The sequence below is a fragment of the Dipodomys spectabilis genome, unplaced genomic scaffold (assembly GCF_019054845.1).
Source record: "Dipodomys spectabilis isolate Male_0828 unplaced genomic scaffold, ASM1905484v1 ptg000288l, whole genome shotgun sequence".
Classification (NCBI taxonomy): domain Eukaryota; kingdom Metazoa; phylum Chordata; class Mammalia; order Rodentia; family Heteromyidae; genus Dipodomys; species Dipodomys spectabilis.
This window is the reverse complement of record NW_024870965.1, coordinates 5,294,963-5,311,843: the sequence shown is the minus strand read 5'-3', so window position 1 is coordinate 5,311,843 and position 16,881 is coordinate 5,294,963. Positions and strand designations below refer to the sequence as shown.

Here is a 16,881-nt window from a genome sequence, read left to right as displayed (position 1 = left end):
CCGCTTAGCCTCTTCCAATGTCCTTTCTTAAACAGCTTTGGGGTTTTCGGGCTTGGTTTTTTAGGACAGCAGAACATGTTATTGTGGAGTCATAGAAGTCGGTGGGCACTGTATGTTCAGCTGTGAGCAGATAACTATGTCAGAAAGTTAAAAGCAAAATCTCAGTGTGGGAGACATGAAAAGCCCTGGGATCTGGCCAGGGAGCTGCTTCCTGACCTCCCCGCTAGCTGTCCTCAGAGTGGGTTGTGATGGGGTCAGCTGGACGTGACAGCCAGCTCCAGCCCCGCCCGGCCACAAGGCCAGTGCGGGTGCGCGAGTTCGCCGTGGGGAAGAGACTGACCGGAGCCGGGGCTGGGAAGGCCTCCGCCCGCCGGTGTCACCGCTTAGGAGCGCTGCCTAGCTGCCAGTGGTTCTGAGATGGCCTCGGATGTCAGGCCCCCGAGCCAGTTCGGCCCACAGCCCCCCCAGCCCCCGCGCGCACGCGTGGACACGCACACACCAGGCCCCAGCCCCGAGCGTGCCAGGCAAGTGCTCTGCCGCTAAACCCAGGCTGAGTCTGCCTTGTTAGTCCGGTCTGAAAGTTTGGGATGAGACTGAAGTGTAGAATGTAATCAGCCACAGAAACCTGCCCGAAGGCGTCCCTGTGCAAGGCCGGCTAAGCCGCAGCCGGGCCGGCCCTGGCCGGGCGGCGCCGAGGAGCCCGCGAAGGCCGATCGCCGCCCGGGTGCAGCCCGCCAGTGCTTTCCCTCGAGGGAGGCGCCTGCCACCGGAAGTGGAGCCTCGGCCCCTTCTCAGGTTTGGATGGTTCGTCAGACCCGAGTCTTCCGGCCCAGGCTGGCTTTGAACCGCCATCCTCACCTCTCCGCCTCCGGACTACAGCGCTGGGCCCTCAGGGGAGGCTCTAGGCCCCGCCGGGCCCTGGGCGCCGCCCCGGCCGGGCCTCCCTCAACACCTCGGCCACCCAGAGCGGGGCCCAGGTGTTCTAGAACACACCAGCAGTTACAAAAGGAAAGCGAACTGTGCCGCTTTCACGGGCGGCGGCCGGGACCCCACGTGTCCTCCCTGGTGCTCATTCGCTGGGCGACTGCGGACGGGGCTCTTGTTAGATGCACGTCCTTGCCGTCCTCCACAGAGGGGGCTTCCCCCAGCTCTGGTGGCTTGACCGCCGGGGATCCGCGCATGCGCTGGGCCAGGATCGGGAATCGGCGCGTGCGCGGGGCTGGACGCAGCTCTGCCGTCCTTGCCTGGCCCGCGCTGCCCGGCCCAGTCCGCCCCGCCGGCCCCAGGTTCCTCCCAGCCTCAGCTCCCGCCCTCCTCACTCCCAACGGAGCCTGAGGAGCCGCCGAGCCTGGCCCAGGAGGCCGCGGACGGGCAGACACGCGCTCCGCATAGGCGTCCCTCCGCTGTCCAGCGCCTTGCCGGTAATTACGTGTGTCCTGCATGAGATGTTCTAGGCAGCGACGGCCCCTGGCGGAACAAAGGCCTCCAGCCGAGCAGGGCCATCCTGGTGATTCACCCTGGCCCGGTTCACACCTGGGAGGGCGCGCTCCAGCCAGAGGGTGAAGGCTGTCTTCCTTGATGGTAGTATCTCCTCCCCCCTCCCCCCGGGGATCCCCCTTCCCTCCCTCCCCCCTCCGCCCTCCCCCCTCCCAGAAGCCCTGCGCCCTGCGGACAGCCGGTCCGGGTTCCCGCGCGCCGCCGCGTGCTTGCCGCACAGAGACAGCGAAGCAACTGCGGGCGCACACTGCCCTGTGGCACGTGATTGGCGCGCGCCCGAATCCGGACCGGAAGCCCGGGGGGCCTTGTCTGTGCTGCCCACTCCTCGGCCAGGCCTCCACAGAGGAAACGCACCTCCAAGAGTGGTGGTGCGGAAAGGCGCCCTGCGGGCCTGCTCCCCATGCACGCACGCACACACGCACGCGGGGCTCCGCTCGGCGAGGCCACAGGGTTGGGTGCACGCACGCGGGCCCATCTCGGAAGCACTCCGCATGCAGAAGAACATGGGAGACAGGAGGGAGAGCACGAAACCCTTCCCGAGAGGGGGCAGCGCGGCGGGGCTGCGCCTGGAGCCCAGGCCCTGCAGAGGCTGCTGCTGAGAGCTGCAGCCGCAGCTGCTCTGCGCACCGGGGGCGCGGGGGTATTGGAAACGAAGAAGGATTTGAGGTGATGGGGTATGCGCAGGAAGGAGCAGAGGTCAGGGGAGGCGGGGCTGGGTGGACCGAGGGACCGGACGTGTGGCCCCAGCCTAGAACCGACAGCCGGAGGGAGGCACAGTCACGTGACCACTGGAGGGGTGGGCTCGAAGCCTCATAGGAAAACACAACAGGGTGTAAAGGAAGATGTTTAGATAAAATTGCCCAGGAAACTGGATTCTTGCACCAATAAAAAACAACTACAAGGGGCTGGGAAGGTGGCTCAGTGGTAGAGCGCTTGCCTTGCATGCATGAGGCCCTGGGTTCGATTCCTCAGCACCACATAAGCAAAAAGAAAAAAGCCGGAAGTGGCGCTGTGGCTCAAGGGGTAGAGCGCTAGCCTTGAGCTGAAGAGCTGAGGGACAGCGCCCAGGCCCAGAGTTCGGGCCCCACGACCGGACCCCCCAAAAAAAACTACAAATACTTAAAGACGTGTGGCGTGTAGGCGTGGGTTCTCTGGAATCAGTGGCTTCTAAAGACCAAGATGCGGTTTCTTTCGGTGGTAAGAGCAGTTTCCCGCGGCTTGTCACGTCGGCAGCCTCGCCGAGCGTGGTGATCGGTGTGGTGCGGGCCTGTGCGCGGGGCGGGCAGTGTGCTGACGCGGCTGTTTGCCTCCGCAGATGACGAGGACGGCATGGACGGCGTGGACAACGAGCGGCGGCCACACTTCCCGCAGTTCTCCTACTCGGCCAGCGGCCGGGAATAGGCCTCCTCCATCCTGCTGCTTCCCCGTCACCCTCGGTTTCTTACTGGACACAATCCTGGACCTGTCGCCAGTCTCGCCGTTCCGGACAGCGGGGCGGCGCCACCCGCCCGCCCAGGTCTCCACCGCGCCACCGTCGCCCCGTGAACACGCGCACACACGCACACGCACACTCTCCAGGTTTTGTTTTTGCATGAAATTGTATTTCAGTCCAAGGTCTCATGCTGTTGCTGCTACTGTCTCACTATGATAGCAACTTCGAGAAGTAAGTTCCGTCTTCGGGAGTCATGAGCCGCCCTCGTTCATTCGTGCACCGGTTCTCGTTCGGTCTCGGAGTTTTCGCGTCTCCCTGCGGTGAAGGCTCCACGAGACGCACTGATTCTAGGTACACTTTTTAACTTTCTAGAAGATAAATTAACTAATTAGACGACGAAGATGTAGTTCATATTTCAAAGCAGCCGTTGTGGAAGGACGGTGAGCGCGGGTGCCCGCGTTGAGCCCACTCGCCCGATCGGGCGGGGCGCTCCTAAGAGCCTGCGGGGCCCGTGGCGGGGCCGTGCGAGGCCGGCTCGCGCGCCTCCGCCTCGTGCAGCTGACGTGGCCTCGGAAGGTGGGCGGCGCCGGCCCTGCCCTCACCGGGCCGCGTGCCGCGGTGACAGCGCCGGCCCTGCGCGCGTCCTCGGGATGCCGACCCCTGCGCCCCGCTCCCGCTCCCGCTCCCGCTCCCGCTCCCGTCGGTAGTATTTATGTTAGTGAGGCCCCGGCGTGCGCCTGCCCAGCCGAGCGGAGGAGGCGGAGCGGCCTCACAAGGCCAAAAGCGGGAGGCAGCGCGGCGCCCGCGGCGCTTCTGGGACGCGCGGACGGGCGAGGCGGTCCCCACCTCACAGCCTTCGGTGCTAGGAGCCCTTTCCAAAGCCGACCGGAGTCGGAGCGGCCCGGCGGCCGTGGGCCGCGGGGGGTGGGAGGCTCCAGGACCACTGCTGGCGGTGGCGGCCGCGGCCGCGGGTCCAGGCCTTCCGCCGGTCACACGCCCGTCACCTTCGCTCGAGGTCCCGCGGCCCTTAGTCATCTCCCTCCTTCCCGCTGCGGGACGTGGCTTCCTGCTGTTTCCCTCTCCCAATCGCCGTGACTTCCCGGACCCTGGCCAAGGGCGGTCCTAAGGCCGCAGGGCGCCCCGGCTCCGGGTGTCACCAGGCCCGGCCAGCTCTCCGCGTCCGGCCTCGGAGGCGGGGCAGACACCGGGGTGTGGGGGCCGAGCCGAGCCCTGCTGGGAGGCGGGAGGCGGGCGGCCCCTGCGCCCTCACCCACTCCCCGCGGCCCAGTGTTGCTTCCAGGCCTCGCCCGCCGCGTCCCACAAGCCCAGCCCCCCTGCCTTGGGGCCGAGGAGCCGACCCCGCTCCCCGCTCCCGCCGTGCACCGCTCCCGCCGCCGTGCACCGCACCGCCCCGCACCGCCCGCGGGCGAGCATGAAATGTAAAGTATTTATTTTACGAAGGGCCCCGCGGAGTCGCCTCCCCAGCCCGGGCGCCTCTCGCGCGAGGTCCACGCGGTGGAGCCTCCGGCTGGGGCGACCCCGAGACACCCCCACTCCGCCGGCCTCTCCTCGGGGCCTGGGACCCGGGGCGTGCGCGGGCGACACGCACTGTTTGTACACGACACCCTGCCTTCGTCTCTGCACAGGGACGTGAGGTGCACTCTCCCCTTCGTACCGCAGCGTGAATAAAGCACTATGTCAACCTGCGCCTCCTGTGGTGGTTGCTGGGTGGGGCGTCGGCCCCGCCGCCCGGAACACCGGGCGTCTCCTGAGGGCCAGAGGCGCTGAGCTGTGCGTGATGGGGTCGTGCGGGGCCTCAGACCCCGGGGGCGGGCCCGGGCCGCTCATCTTCATGGTCTTCTGGCCCCGCAGCGTTCCCGACGGGGATGGGTGGGACTCGGCGTCCAGGGGCCGGGCTAGGCGCGCCTGCGCCGGCCACACACCGCGTGGGGACATCCGCTGGGCCGTCCTCAGCCGCTCCCCGGAGCTGGCGTAAATGACCTCCATCATCCTTCAAAGGTGCTATCTTCACAACACTGTACTTTATCCGAGGTGTACTAAGCCAGAAGGGAGGATCGCGGGAACCGCTGTGACGGCCCTAGCCCTGGCGTCCGGCCGGGCCTCTGCCCGGGGGTGCGGGCCGCGGAGGGCCGCGTCGGTCGGTTGGAGAGGGGCCGGCCGTGCGCTGCCCGAGAGCCGACCGCGTAGACTAAACACGCTCGTCTCCGCGAGGACATTTGGGAGGCTGAGTTTTCTAACTTCACTGTGTACATTTTTAGGCTCGTCTCAAATCCTTGCTACTGGAAAAAATCTGACACTAGTGAGCCAAAGATGCTTTTTTTTTTTTAATCTGTTCACAGAGTGGAAGTTAGAGCGCCTGCGCCACGAGCGCCCCGAGCGCCGTCCCAAGCGTGCCCCGAGCGCGCCCTGGGCGCGGGTGGCTGCTGGACGTGTGTCACGGCAGGTAACCCAGCAGGAATGGAAACCCAATGGCAGGAGGAAAAGTTTGGTCCTTGACACACCTGGTTGAAACATGTGCCTTTTTGGTGTTCTGTTCACTACTACAAGGTAAAAAGGAAACGTTACAATTCAAGGCTTTAACAAAGATCATTTAATCAGATTCCTGCCTGTGACTTAGCGTACAGAAGCGGGCTTAAGAACGGTCACGCGAGCCATTTGCAGGGCCCCCGCGAGCTCTTCTCCCTGGCTCGGACTCCAGCTCGGGCTGGCTCACAGTACGGGGAGCCGGCGGCCTGGGGACGCCGCGCTGCAGTCCGGTGTCAGCCTGCCATGGCCGCAGCGTGGTGGTGTGTGAAGTACCAATCGGATGAATGTAAATATCTCTCTGTAAATCATTTATTTCACTGTTTCATCCAGGTCGGCAATCAGATTGTGGCATGCTGGGTAACTGGAAAAATGATAATAAAAAGTAAGTTTAAGTAGATCACGGGTACGTCTTCTCATTTGCTGGCTTAGTCACGTTTATCATTAGTTTTAGGGGGAAACTTTGTGGTGGTTAAAAATGTGGAAAGATTAAGTTTGAGGCCCTGAGTTCCAGCCCCGCCACTGCTCCTCCCGCCCCCCCTCCCCGCGGCGCCCCCTCCCGGCTGTGCGGGCTGGGGCCGGGCGTGAAACGGAGGTCGGCAGCAAGGTCCGGATGCTCAGCCCCACAGCCTGGATCCGGGTGCGCGGCTCTGCTGGACAGCGGCCAGCGGCCTGTCCCCACTCCCGCGAAGACGACGCGGGTTGGGTCGGGATCTGTTACAGTGGGTGAAGGTGGAAAGTGCAGGCCAAGCGCTCCCCTGAACTCCCCAGGCCTAGTTTTAACCAGCTTAATCACCTCAAGCCGAGCCGCAGGACTGCCGCGGGGCCGCCGCACGGGTGGGCAGCCCTGGGAAGGCACAGAGCTCCGGCCTGGCTGCCACCATCGTCAGGAGAGGACCTGGGTCTGGTAAGGCCACGCGTGGCCTCCGCCCGGTCCCTTTGTCAGAGACCTGCACGTGCAGACCGTGGACGAGGCGCAGATGTGGACAGAGGCTACGGCCTCAGACAGATGGGTGGACACGGTGACTGGTGGCATGGGTCCACGCAGCGCCCAGGCCTGGTGGGGACCCTCCCGGCCACTGGATGTGTCCAAGTCCTACCCGCCCAGCCCAGCCCCGTTCCTCGGCTCTGCAGCAGAGCCAGCAAGCGCAGAGCACCCCTTCCTCCCCCTCCTCTCCTCCCCTTCCTCCTCTCCCCCCATCAACCAGGGGCAGGAGGCTCTGCCCAGGGTCTGGGCTGACCGGTTCAAGGCAAAGGTGACTCGGAGGCGTCTGTCACCGTCAAAGTGCCTGTGGCAGAAAGCAGGCGTGTGGCGAGTCCCCGACACCCCTGGGAAACAGCCCAGCTCCAGGACAGGCCTGTCATCCTGCCGTCCCCGGGCCGCAAGGCGCCCGCCAGCCCGGTGTCGTCACCACCACCTCGCCATCCTCATGGTCACCATTACTGCAGCCTCCTCACCGTCGCCATCCTAGGCCTCATCCTCACCGTTATCACCATCGCCCCGCACCGCTCCCTTCCCTGCAGCCTACTCTGCGGGGCGCAGGACGCGGCCCTGCAGGTTCCTGGGCCGCCCAGGGTCCCCCGCGCGGGCCGCCCTGTCCTCGCAGGGTCACCGAGCTGCTCTGCCGGGCGCCATCCACCCTGGCACAGCTCAGCACCGCGGTCTCCACAGCAGCAGACGCCGGACCAGGGCCACCGGTCATGCTAGCCGTCGGTCATGCTGGCCGCCGGGCCTGGAGGGCCAGAGCCACTGCGCTGCGGCTGGAGTCCGGCCACCATCGTCCAGGCCTCGGCCTCCTGCAGCCCTTGGTGCGCGGGGCAGGGGGCCCCACCTCAGTGGAGGCTGCCGGCTGGACCTCTCCCCGCGGCGGCCCAGCCCTCGGATTGCGCTGCCCGTTTCTGCTGGTTTCGTGTGTGGCCCGGGCTGCCTCCTCCTCGGCCTTCAGGGTAGTTCTCATCCCCTCTGTGCGCCCGAGTGCAGGGCCTCTGCAGCCCATGGGCAGGATCTCCGCGGCCCAAGCACAGGGAGTCTCCGCGGCCCGAGCCGCGGCCCGAGCACAGGGAGTCTCCGCGGCCCAAGCCGCGGCCCGAGCACAGGGAGTCTCCGCGGCCCGAATGCAGGGAGTCTCCGCGGCCCAAACACAGGGAGTCTCCGCGGCCCGAGCACAGGGAGTCTCCGCGGCCCGAGCACAGGGAGTCTCCGCGGCCCGAGTGTAGGGAATCTCCGCGGCCCGAGCCCAGGGTCTCCGCGGCCCCAGCGCAGGGTCTCCGCGGCCCGAGCACAGGGTCTCCGCGGCCCGAGTGCAGGGTCTCTGCGGCCCGAGTGCAGGGTCTCTGCGGCCCGAGCGCAGGGTCTCGGCGGCCCGAGCGCAGGGTCTCCGCGGCCCGAGCGCAGGGTCTCCGCGGCCCGAGCGCAGGGTCTCGGCGGCCCGAGCGCAGGGTCTCCGCGGCCCGAGTGCAGGGTCTCTGCGGCCCGAGCGCAGGGTCTCGGCGGCCCGAGCGCAGGGTCTCGGCGGCCCGAGCGCAGGGTCTCCGCGGCCCGAGCGCAGGGTCTCCGCGGCCCGAGCGCAGGGTCTCCGCGGCCGGCCGTGGCGTCTACAGCAGCGCGGCCACCACCTTCAGTGTCCTCGACGGTCCAGAGCTGCAGAGGCCGGCGCTGGCCCCACTGCTCTCTGGAAGCTCCTGTCCTGTTCCCGGGACGCCAGAGGTGGCGGGTGCCCACTGCCTGCACAGGCAGGGCGCGGCCTGGGCCGTGGCCGGGTGCAGCTCAGGCTCCGGCCACAGGGCCTCCCGGGGCAGAGTCGGAGGGTGAGGCCCGCGGCCTGGCCGCCGCGCCCCCTCCGCCCCCCATCGCTGCCGAGCGCCCCCTCTGCCCTCCGCCCCCCCACCGCTGCCGAGCGCCTCCTCTGCCCTCCGCCCCCCCCCCACCGCTGCCAGCGCCCCCTCGGTACAGGCGGCGTCTGCGTCTCCCGGGGCTGGGCTCCCGGGCGGCGGCACTGGCACTTGGGGCTGCGGGGCGCAGCCTGCGCCGCATGCAGCGTTCACTTGTCTGATTGCAGAGTGTGCCCCGGGAAGCGGGGCTGGGGGCCGCGGGGGGGCGCCGGACCCCGGTCCACCCCCCTCCCCCGGCCCCGCCCGGCCCCGCGGCTCCACGTGAACCAGGCGCCGTGCAGTGCTCGGTGGAAGAAATAAAGTAAAAACCTGTCTGCTAGCTCAATAACCGGGAACCTTCTAGAAGGTCGGGAGGCCCATGTGGAGCCACCGCCGGCCGGGAGTTAGGGCATGGAGCCGCACCCCGCACGCGCGTGCGTCCGACGGTGTGTGCGGGCTGACGGCTGCGGTAAAAACAACAGCAGAGCTCAGGTGGCTCAGGCCTGTCATCCAGCTCCTCAGGAGGCTGAGATCTGAGGATCGCGGTTCAAAGCCAGCCCGGGCAGGAAAGTCGCTGACACTCATCTCCAATAAACTACCAGAAAACCGGAAGTGGTGCCTTGGCTTGAGCTGAAGAGCGCGGGACGGCGCCCAAGCCGAGTTCAAGCCCCACGACCGGCAAAAGCAGCAGCAGCAGCAGCGACTTGGCCGAGACCGGGTTGGGTGCTGTCACCGAGCGGCCTCCTCTCCAACACTCCCGGTTCCGGGCGGGCTGCGGGCTCCGCTCCGCGGGGCTTCCGCCCGTCCCGGCGTCGGCCCGTCCCAGCGTCGGCCCTGCGGAGACCCCTGCAAAGGAAGGGAGCTCACCTGTGCGCGCCCGCGGCGCCCGGCCCGGGCCGCTGCTCCGCCTCGGCCTCCGGCCCGGCCGGGCCGCCCCGCTCCAGGACGAGCCGGTTCTGCTGGTTGAGCAGCTGCAGCAGCTGCTGGGCGGCGGCCTGGCTGTGTCTGTCCAGCTGCCGGAGCCTGCGGGGAAGCCGAGGCAGCGTCAGTAAGGGCGGGGCGGGGGAGGCCTGGCTGTGCGGGGGGGGGGGGGGGGGGGGGGAGGGAGGGGGAGGGGGGCCCGCGGCCTGGCCGTGGCGGGGGGGGGGTAGGGGGGCCCGCGGCCTGGCCGTGTGTGGGGGGGGGGTAGGGGGGCCGCGGCCTGGCCGTGGGGGGGGGGTTGGGGGGGCGCGCGACCTGGCCGTGGGGGGGGGTAGGGGGGGTCGTGGCCTGGCCGTGGGGGGGAGAGTAGGGGGGGCCCGCGGCCTGGCCGTGGGGGGGGGGTAGGGGGGCCCGCGGCCTGGCCGTGGGGGGGGGGGGTAGGGGGGGCCGCGGCCTGGCCGTGTGGGGGGGAGTAGGGGGGCCGCGGCCTGGCCGTGGGGGGGGGGGGTTGGGGGGCCCGCGGCCTGGCCATGGGGCGGGCACGCTTGGGCTGCAACCTCGCTCCCCCCACCAAGGGCCCGGGTTGGCCCCGCAGCTGGGGTGAGGAGGGGAGGCGAGAGGGGCGGGCCTGTGACCAGCCCTGCGGAGGACCACAGGCATGGACCGAACCCGCACTGCGCGTGCACAGCCCCACCCCGCCCCGCAGCCCTGAGCCGCCGCCCACTCGTGTCCGCTCCGCCCCCAGAACCCCGCCCCCCAGTGCCCCGCCTCCCCGTCCGACCCCTCCCTCCCCCCCAGCCGGCGCCTGAGGGACCCAGCCAATGGGACACCTAACACAGGACACACGTAACACACGGACACACACCAGACGCACATAACACACCCGACACACAACACTGACACACACCAAACACATAACATCAGATACATAACACACCAGACACACTGGACACACATCACACCACACACATAGCACACCGCACACACACCGCACACAACCAGACATACTCATAACACGCCACACAAACACCCCACACTCGCGTGACACCATGCACACACACCGGGCCGGCTGCGTCCGGAGCGGGGCGGGCAGGCGTGGCACGCTTAGACGGCGGACGGGAGGGGCCGCGGCCTGCCCCGCACCCGCGCCCCACCGCGGCCTGCCCCGCGCCCCACCGCGGCCTACCCCGCGCCCCACCGCGGCCTGCCCCGCGCCCCACCGCGGCCTGCCCCGCGCCCCACCGCGGCTGTCCCGCACCTCACCTCGCGCGGGGCGCGGGGCGCGGGGCGCACGGTGGCCACGGCGGTTCCGGCCTCGGCGTCGCAGGGCCGCCTGCCCCACGGGCGAGGCGGGTTCGAACTCAGGCCTGGGGGGGGGGGCGGCGCTCGCGCTACCCTTGGTGCGGCCTTGATTCCCCCAAGGTGCCAGTGCCGCTGGCACAGACGAGGTCTCCCCAGCTCGGCTGTCGGCCTGGGGTCTCCAGCCGGCGGAGGACGAGCCGCTGGCTCCAGGGTGGCCCGGAAGTACAGGCCCAAGGGAAGGGCGGCTTCGCCCTCAACCCGACCTCCTCCCACCGACCTCCCGTCCAAGGACCTGGCCAGGCGCTGCCCAAGGCCCGGCAGAGGCCTCGGCACTGGGACGCAGAGGACGCGGAGACACGGTCCAGCCTGCGCTACAGCGGGCGCTGGGAGCGGGAGGAGGGGGAGGAGGAGAAGGGAGGAAGAGGAGGAAGGAGAGGAGGAGAAAGGAGCAGGAGGAGGAGGAGGGAGGAGGACGGGGAGGAGGGGGAGGAGGAGGGAGGACGGAGAGGAGGAGGGGGAGGAGAAAGGAGGAGGAGGAGGAGGGGGAGGAGAAAGGAGCAGGAGGAGGGAGGAGGATGGGGAGGAGGAGGGGGGAGGAGGAGGGAGGACGGAGAGGAGGAGGGGGAGGAGAAAGGAGGAGGAGGAGGGGGAGGAGGAGGGAGGACGGAGAGGAGGAGGGGGAGGAGAAAGGAGGGAGGGGGAGGGGGAGGAGGAGGAGCGCCGCGGCCTGGCCTGGGGCAGCCCAGGGAGGTGCCACGATCGGACCGGACGGCGTGGGCACCGAGACCACGGCCGCCCCGCCAGCGCCAGCCGGGAGCCCCGCGGCTCCTACCCTGCAGCTTCCCGCACGCAGCGGGCGGGAGGGCCGACGCTGGGCTCCGCGGGATGAGGGGCAGCACGCGAATGGTCAGCGGCCCTGCCAGGGCCAGGGGGCAGATTTCTGTAGGCTTTGCTCCAGAACTTCTCCAGGGAGCAGTACGTGAGGGGGTGGGCGGGGCCCTGCTGGGCGGGGCTCTCCCCTGGGCGGGGCTCTCCCCTGATTGGGGCTCTCTGCTGGGCGGGGCTCTCTGCTGGGTGGGGCTCTCCCCTGGGCGGGGCTCTCCCCTGGGTGGGGCTCTGCTGGGCTGGGCGGGGCTCTCCGCTGGGCAGGGCTCTCCCCTGGTTGGGGCTCTCCGCTGGGCGGGGCTCTCCGCTGGGCGGGGCTCTCCTCTGGTTGGGGCTCTCCGCTGGGCGGGGCTCTCCCCTGGTTGGGGCTCTCTGCTGGGCGGGGCTCTCTGCTGGGCGGGGCTCTCTACTGGGCGGGGTTCTCTGCTGGGTGGGGCTCTCCCTTGGGCGGGGCTCTCCTCTGGGCGAGGCTCTTCATTGGGCGGTGCTCTCCGCTGGCCGGGGCTCAGCCCACCCCTTCCTGACAGGCGCCCCACAGCTTACAACTCACCCTGGTGCAGGTCGGGGCGACTGAAGCGTTTTGCCTGGCATTCTGACCCTTCATCCCCGGGCCTGCATTCACATCTGTAGGCTCAGGGACCTAGTGCATGGGTGTCTACGCCGCTGTCACGGCACCCGGGGCAAGCGTGGCCGCCTCCCGCCCCAGACCCAAACCGTCGGGGTCAGCGGGGGCACAGTGGGGTCAAGCTGTCTACGCAGAGACGGCGGGTCCTCGGCCAGGGCGCAGGGCCGTGCCACACGGCCCGGAGGAGGGGGACACCTCCAGGGGCCAGCAGCTGTCGGTGCTGGGGCGAGGAGGTCAGCAGAGGCAGCAGCCCCAGGAATCTCCGGCCTTGAGGGACAGCTGTCTCCACGGCAGAGTGAAGGTACGGTACAGAGGAGAGTGCCGGCCCGGCCCGCGGGCCGAGCCTGGGCAGATCCCTGTTGGTCCATCAGCTCCTCAGCACCCCACCCCCACTGTCAGAACCGGCACTTAATACACACACACACACACACACACACACACCACAAAGTTTCAAGATAAGATGGAGCAAAACAACATCACAAAGCTGAGTGGGCTGGGAAAATATCTATGCAAAACAGAAGCAGTGCAAGCTGCCAGCTCTGGTCCTGTGCTGCAGACATTCATTTGCTATGAATACTGTGAAAGCAGGCGAGTACAGAAATGTAAATCTCCATGTTGCATGTGAGACAGGAAAGTATCTGTGCAGCTTGTGGCCTTGGAGGCACCGTCGCTAAATGAGCACTAGAGTCTCACGCGGGGCTGGGCACGTCCTGGCCCAGGCCTGTTCCACACCACAGGCATGTTTTAACATTGCACATGTAGCCTGCAGAGAAGGGTTTCACCCAGAAGCTCCGAGGGCCTGTGCTGCGGTTCGGGTGTTCGGGCTGTGACAGTAGTGAAATGTCTTGTGCTCTGGGATGTTTTCAGCTCGAGCCCCTGCCCTGTGGTCACGAAGGCTGATTCCCTCCCCTTCTTCTAGCCGTGTCCTCGGCGCACACAGGCCCACGACGTCGATGGGACAGGGCTCCTCTTGGGCAAGAAGTACATATTCCAAACAGTGTATGGACTCAAGGGTGCGGTGGTGACGGTAAAGCATGCCCTCAGTTCCCAGCACTCCCAGGAAAGCCTAACATTAACGGAGCCTTTCCTACATGCCCAGTGAGCTTTTGCATTCCTTACATAACAACCCTCCTAACAATACCACACAGTGGGGTTGTTATATGCCTTCTGTGCAGGAGAAATGCTAGGCACAGAGAAGCCAGCGCCGGCCCTTGGGAGGGCTTAAGGAGTAACTTCAGGATAATGGAAGCCCAGAGATACCCCAAGTTCCTGGTTCCGGCCTGGCCTCCTGCTTCCCTCTCTCTGCCCTAATGAACACCATTGCTGATTATCAGAACACCATTGCTGATTACCAGACCTCCACTTCCCCTCACCCACCAGAACCCCACCATCTGGTACTACCAGACACTCATGCCTCCTACTCCCAGATCACTACTGTCTCCTACCTACCCGGCCTCCACCATCCTCTACTGTCAGTACTCCACCAGCTCTGGAATGTAAAGCTCCTTCTAGCTGGAGGTGGTGACAGGCTTCCAGCTCTGTCACTCCACAGCTATTTGATCTGAGGCCAGAGCATTGAGCATTCTGCATTCAGGCTCTCCACTTGGAAAACAAAGTGAGCACTAGCAAACTCCGCACTCCAAAATACTTGTGCAGCCCACGGGGGTGGGGGAGAGGGGCAGAGCCACAGGCCCCGGTCGCCGCTGCGGGATCTCACGTAATGAGCACCGCACCTTGTCTCACGCTCCTAATCATGCTTGCAAAATGTCAGCCAGAGAATACTTTTCATTCACCTCAGTGTTTTTACAAAGCAACCAAACAACCAATCAACGAGCTGTCCTGGGCCACTATCTGTTTTTGTACCATTGGCATGCGAGAATGTCAATCCTACTTTAAAAAAAAAAAAGGGTTTTAAAATGATTGAAAAGCCAGGTGACTACTATGTGAACACTGTGAAATCAGCCCCCAGGATCCACATGAACTGTCAGTGACACCCTGCCCCTGTCCTGTGCTCACACGTGTGTGTTCACGTGTGTGCACAGCTGCTTTCAGCCAAGTAGCTCTGTTAGCTCACAGGGCCAGAGCCTAAAACAACACACTAGGTCTTTGACGGCCCAGCTTTTCCAGCCTCGGGCGAGGCAGACGACCAGGTTCTCTTCCTCGCCTCGTTTTCACAGAACCGTGGCTTCACCGACAGGTGCGGTGTTCCTGCCTCCCGTGTCCCGTGCCATTTCAGGCAGTGGGGCCCAACTTCCCTAAGTGCTGTGCTGGGGATTCGTTTTGCTAGGTTAAAGTTGTACATTTTATCCTAACACTTTCAGATCGTTGCTGCCTTTTACACAATTACACGTCATGATTGTAGCCACTCAAGACTAAGCCGTGTGCTCTGAATGGAGAACTCAGTCTGGGCTCAGGCCTCCCTCTCGGAGTCTTCCCTCAGTCATCACTCTTGGAGTCCTCACGCATGGGATCCTCCCTCAGAGTCCCGAGATGATTTCCACAGAGGCATTCCTCCCAAGGGCCGCGTTCCTGCAGAGCGCACCCTCAGCAAAGAGCGTCTGCGCTCCTGGGCGGCACCTGGCTCTGCGATGTCTTGACGGTCCCGCGGCAGCGAGCTCCGGAGGGAGAGCTGGAGGTCTCAGCGACGAATCACCCCGTTAGAGCTCAGGGGCGAGTCAGAGGTCAGCCGCAAAGCCGAGGCCCAGAGAGCACCGGCGGCTCCCAGATGCCCTGGGCGCAGCTCCTATCTTCCTAATCAAAACCTGTGCTCGGTGGAGCATCTCAGAGCCCGAGGTTCCCAGCGCGAGCGGCGGGCGCCCGCGCCCTGCCCGCCGGCCCTGCCCTGCACGGAGGAGCCCGAAGGCCATTTGCTTCCAGCTGGAGCTCATCTCACCCAGCTTTTTAAAAAGCAGAATCGGAATCAGCACAGCACTTCGTGCACGGAACACAGGGAGAATAACTGTTGAAAATCGGGATCTTGGGGTCCAGTCCAGATTGTGGGGCTCAAAACCATGGGGCAGAGCGGCAGGAAAGCCCGCGCTGTCCCCCACCCCGCACCCGCCCCGCTCGGAGGCCGCGCTCCTTCAAACCGTCTTCTAATGGTTTAGCTGGAGATGACGCCAAACTGAGAAAAAGTCTTGAAAAGTTCCAAGAATGGCCATCGCCCTGTCCAGCTCTGCGGGCTGTGCGGGCTGTGCGGGCCCCGCGCGGGGCACCGCTGCACCCGCGGGCCACTGTATCTTTCAGAGCTATTTGACCATGACTGGCCCAGTTTCCTTTCCTCTAGCTGCAGCTCTGTGTATTCCTAAGCTACTCTTGTTTTGTACAGAACCTTAGTCTAGTACCAAATGCAGGAACCTTACCACTGCTGTGATACCTTTACCTAACCACTGAACTCCAATTGTGTCAACTGACCTAATACTGTTTCTCTGGCCCTTGGGGGGGGGGGGGGGGATCCCTTTCACCACGCTGCCATGTCTCCAGCCTTCTTCAACCCAGAGCGCTTAAAGACCAGTTTCCTTTGGATGAGTGTTCTTTGCAGTTCACCCATGCACAGGCTCTCAGGAAAGCGGGGGGGGGGGGGGGGGGGAGGGCTGTAGATGCATGGGATCCCGTTCCCTTGCACTCTTAGGTGTGGGTGACACTACCCTGTGTTTTCTTAGAGACTCGGTCCTCCTGGGGCGCGCCAGGCCAGGCCTCCGGGGACCCCTTCCGGCCGCCCAGCCTTGGTAGGCAAACTGCTCTCAGAGGGATGATCTAGGAGGAGCGAGCCCGCGGCAGCTCAGCAACCGGATTCGATCACCACGGCGCACTTATTGACACATATCTTAATTTTTAATGCGAATAATCTGATAAAAAAAAAAAAACTCCCGTCTATCTACGACAGCGCGGTCACCGCCGAGAGCTTTTATTCAGCTCGGCTGAGGCTTTACCAAGGCAGTCTCCCCGCTGACCTGGTCAAAGAACCCCATCTGCTGGTTACCACGGTAACTGAAGGAGTCCCACTGAGCTGAACTGAGGGATCCTGAGATAAGATCTGCAGCCGGAGGAACTCCGCGGGGAGAACTCAGTCCTCGGGTAGAAGGGCTCTGGCACGGCGGCCACGGGCCGGGCCGGGGCGGAGGCGGCCCCCACGCGGGCTGCGGGCGGCCCGGCCTGCGCTGCGGGCGCCGCCGGGAGGCCGGAAGCCCACAGGCAGCTGCTTCAGGGGCGGCCCGGGGCGCCTCGGCCCGCCCTCCCCTGGCGTCTCTGCTCCCGGCCTGGGTCTGAGGGTCCTCGCGGGGCTGAGCACGCGCTTCCCTGCTCGTGCAGGGCGGCTACGAGACCCCGGCCCGCGCGCAGCCTGCGGGCCCCGGGGCGGCCGGGCCGGGGCGCGGGAGACGGCCCCCTGGGCCGCGGCCGCCCTCACCCCACCCACACACGGGCGACGAGGAGCTCCAGTCTCAGGAGTTGGCGGGAGTTGGCAACTGCGGCCTGGCCTCCCGGGCCCCGGGTCGGGGGCCGACAGGAACCGCGAGGCAGCCCGGAGCCCCGCGCCCTTCCACCCTCCGGGACCGGGCAGCGCTCCCGCCCCTCAGGCCCCGCCCCGCCAGGCCGGCCCCGCCCCTCCCAAGCCCTTCTCCCCAGGTCCCACCCCTGAGGCTCCGCCCCAAGAGGTCAGCCTCACCGAGGCCCCTCCCATTCCCAGTCGCCGGCCCCGCCCCGCCCGCAGCCCCGCCCCCAGACAGGCCCCGCCCCGCAGGCCGGGCGGGCCGGAAACAGCCGGACGGGGGGGGGGGGGGGGTGGAAGGAACGGAGCGGGCGC

General features: G+C 66.4%; 2 protein-coding genes across 4 annotated transcripts in view; one reads left to right on the top strand and one right to left on the bottom strand.

Annotated features, from left to right (window-relative positions):
- Positions 1 to 4,631, top strand: part of Akt3 (AKT serine/threonine kinase 3) — a 201,536-nt gene extending 196,905 nt beyond the window's left edge. For both annotated transcript variants that reach the window (XM_042701145.1, XM_042701144.1), the window contains one exon: positions 2,813 to 4,631. In XM_042701145.1, the coding sequence (XP_042557079.1) occupies positions 2,813 to 2,898 (86 nt within the window). In that variant the 3' untranslated portion in view covers positions 2,899 to 4,631. The remainder of the gene's footprint in view (positions 1 to 2,812) is intronic.
- A 1,128-nt stretch (positions 4,632 to 5,759) lies between these two features.
- Sdccag8 (SHH signaling and ciliogenesis regulator SDCCAG8) overlaps positions 5,760 to 16,881 on the bottom strand; it is a 181,299-nt gene continuing 170,177 nt past the window's right edge. For both annotated transcript variants that reach the window (XM_042701143.1, XM_042701142.1), the window contains 2 exons: positions 9,212 to 9,367; positions 5,760 to 5,837 (listed from right to left, as the gene is read on the bottom strand). In XM_042701143.1, coding sequence (XP_042557077.1) covers positions 5,786 to 5,837; positions 9,212 to 9,367 — 208 coding nt within the window. In that variant the 3' untranslated portion in view covers positions 5,760 to 5,785. The remainder of the gene's footprint in view (positions 5,838 to 9,211; positions 9,368 to 16,881) is intronic.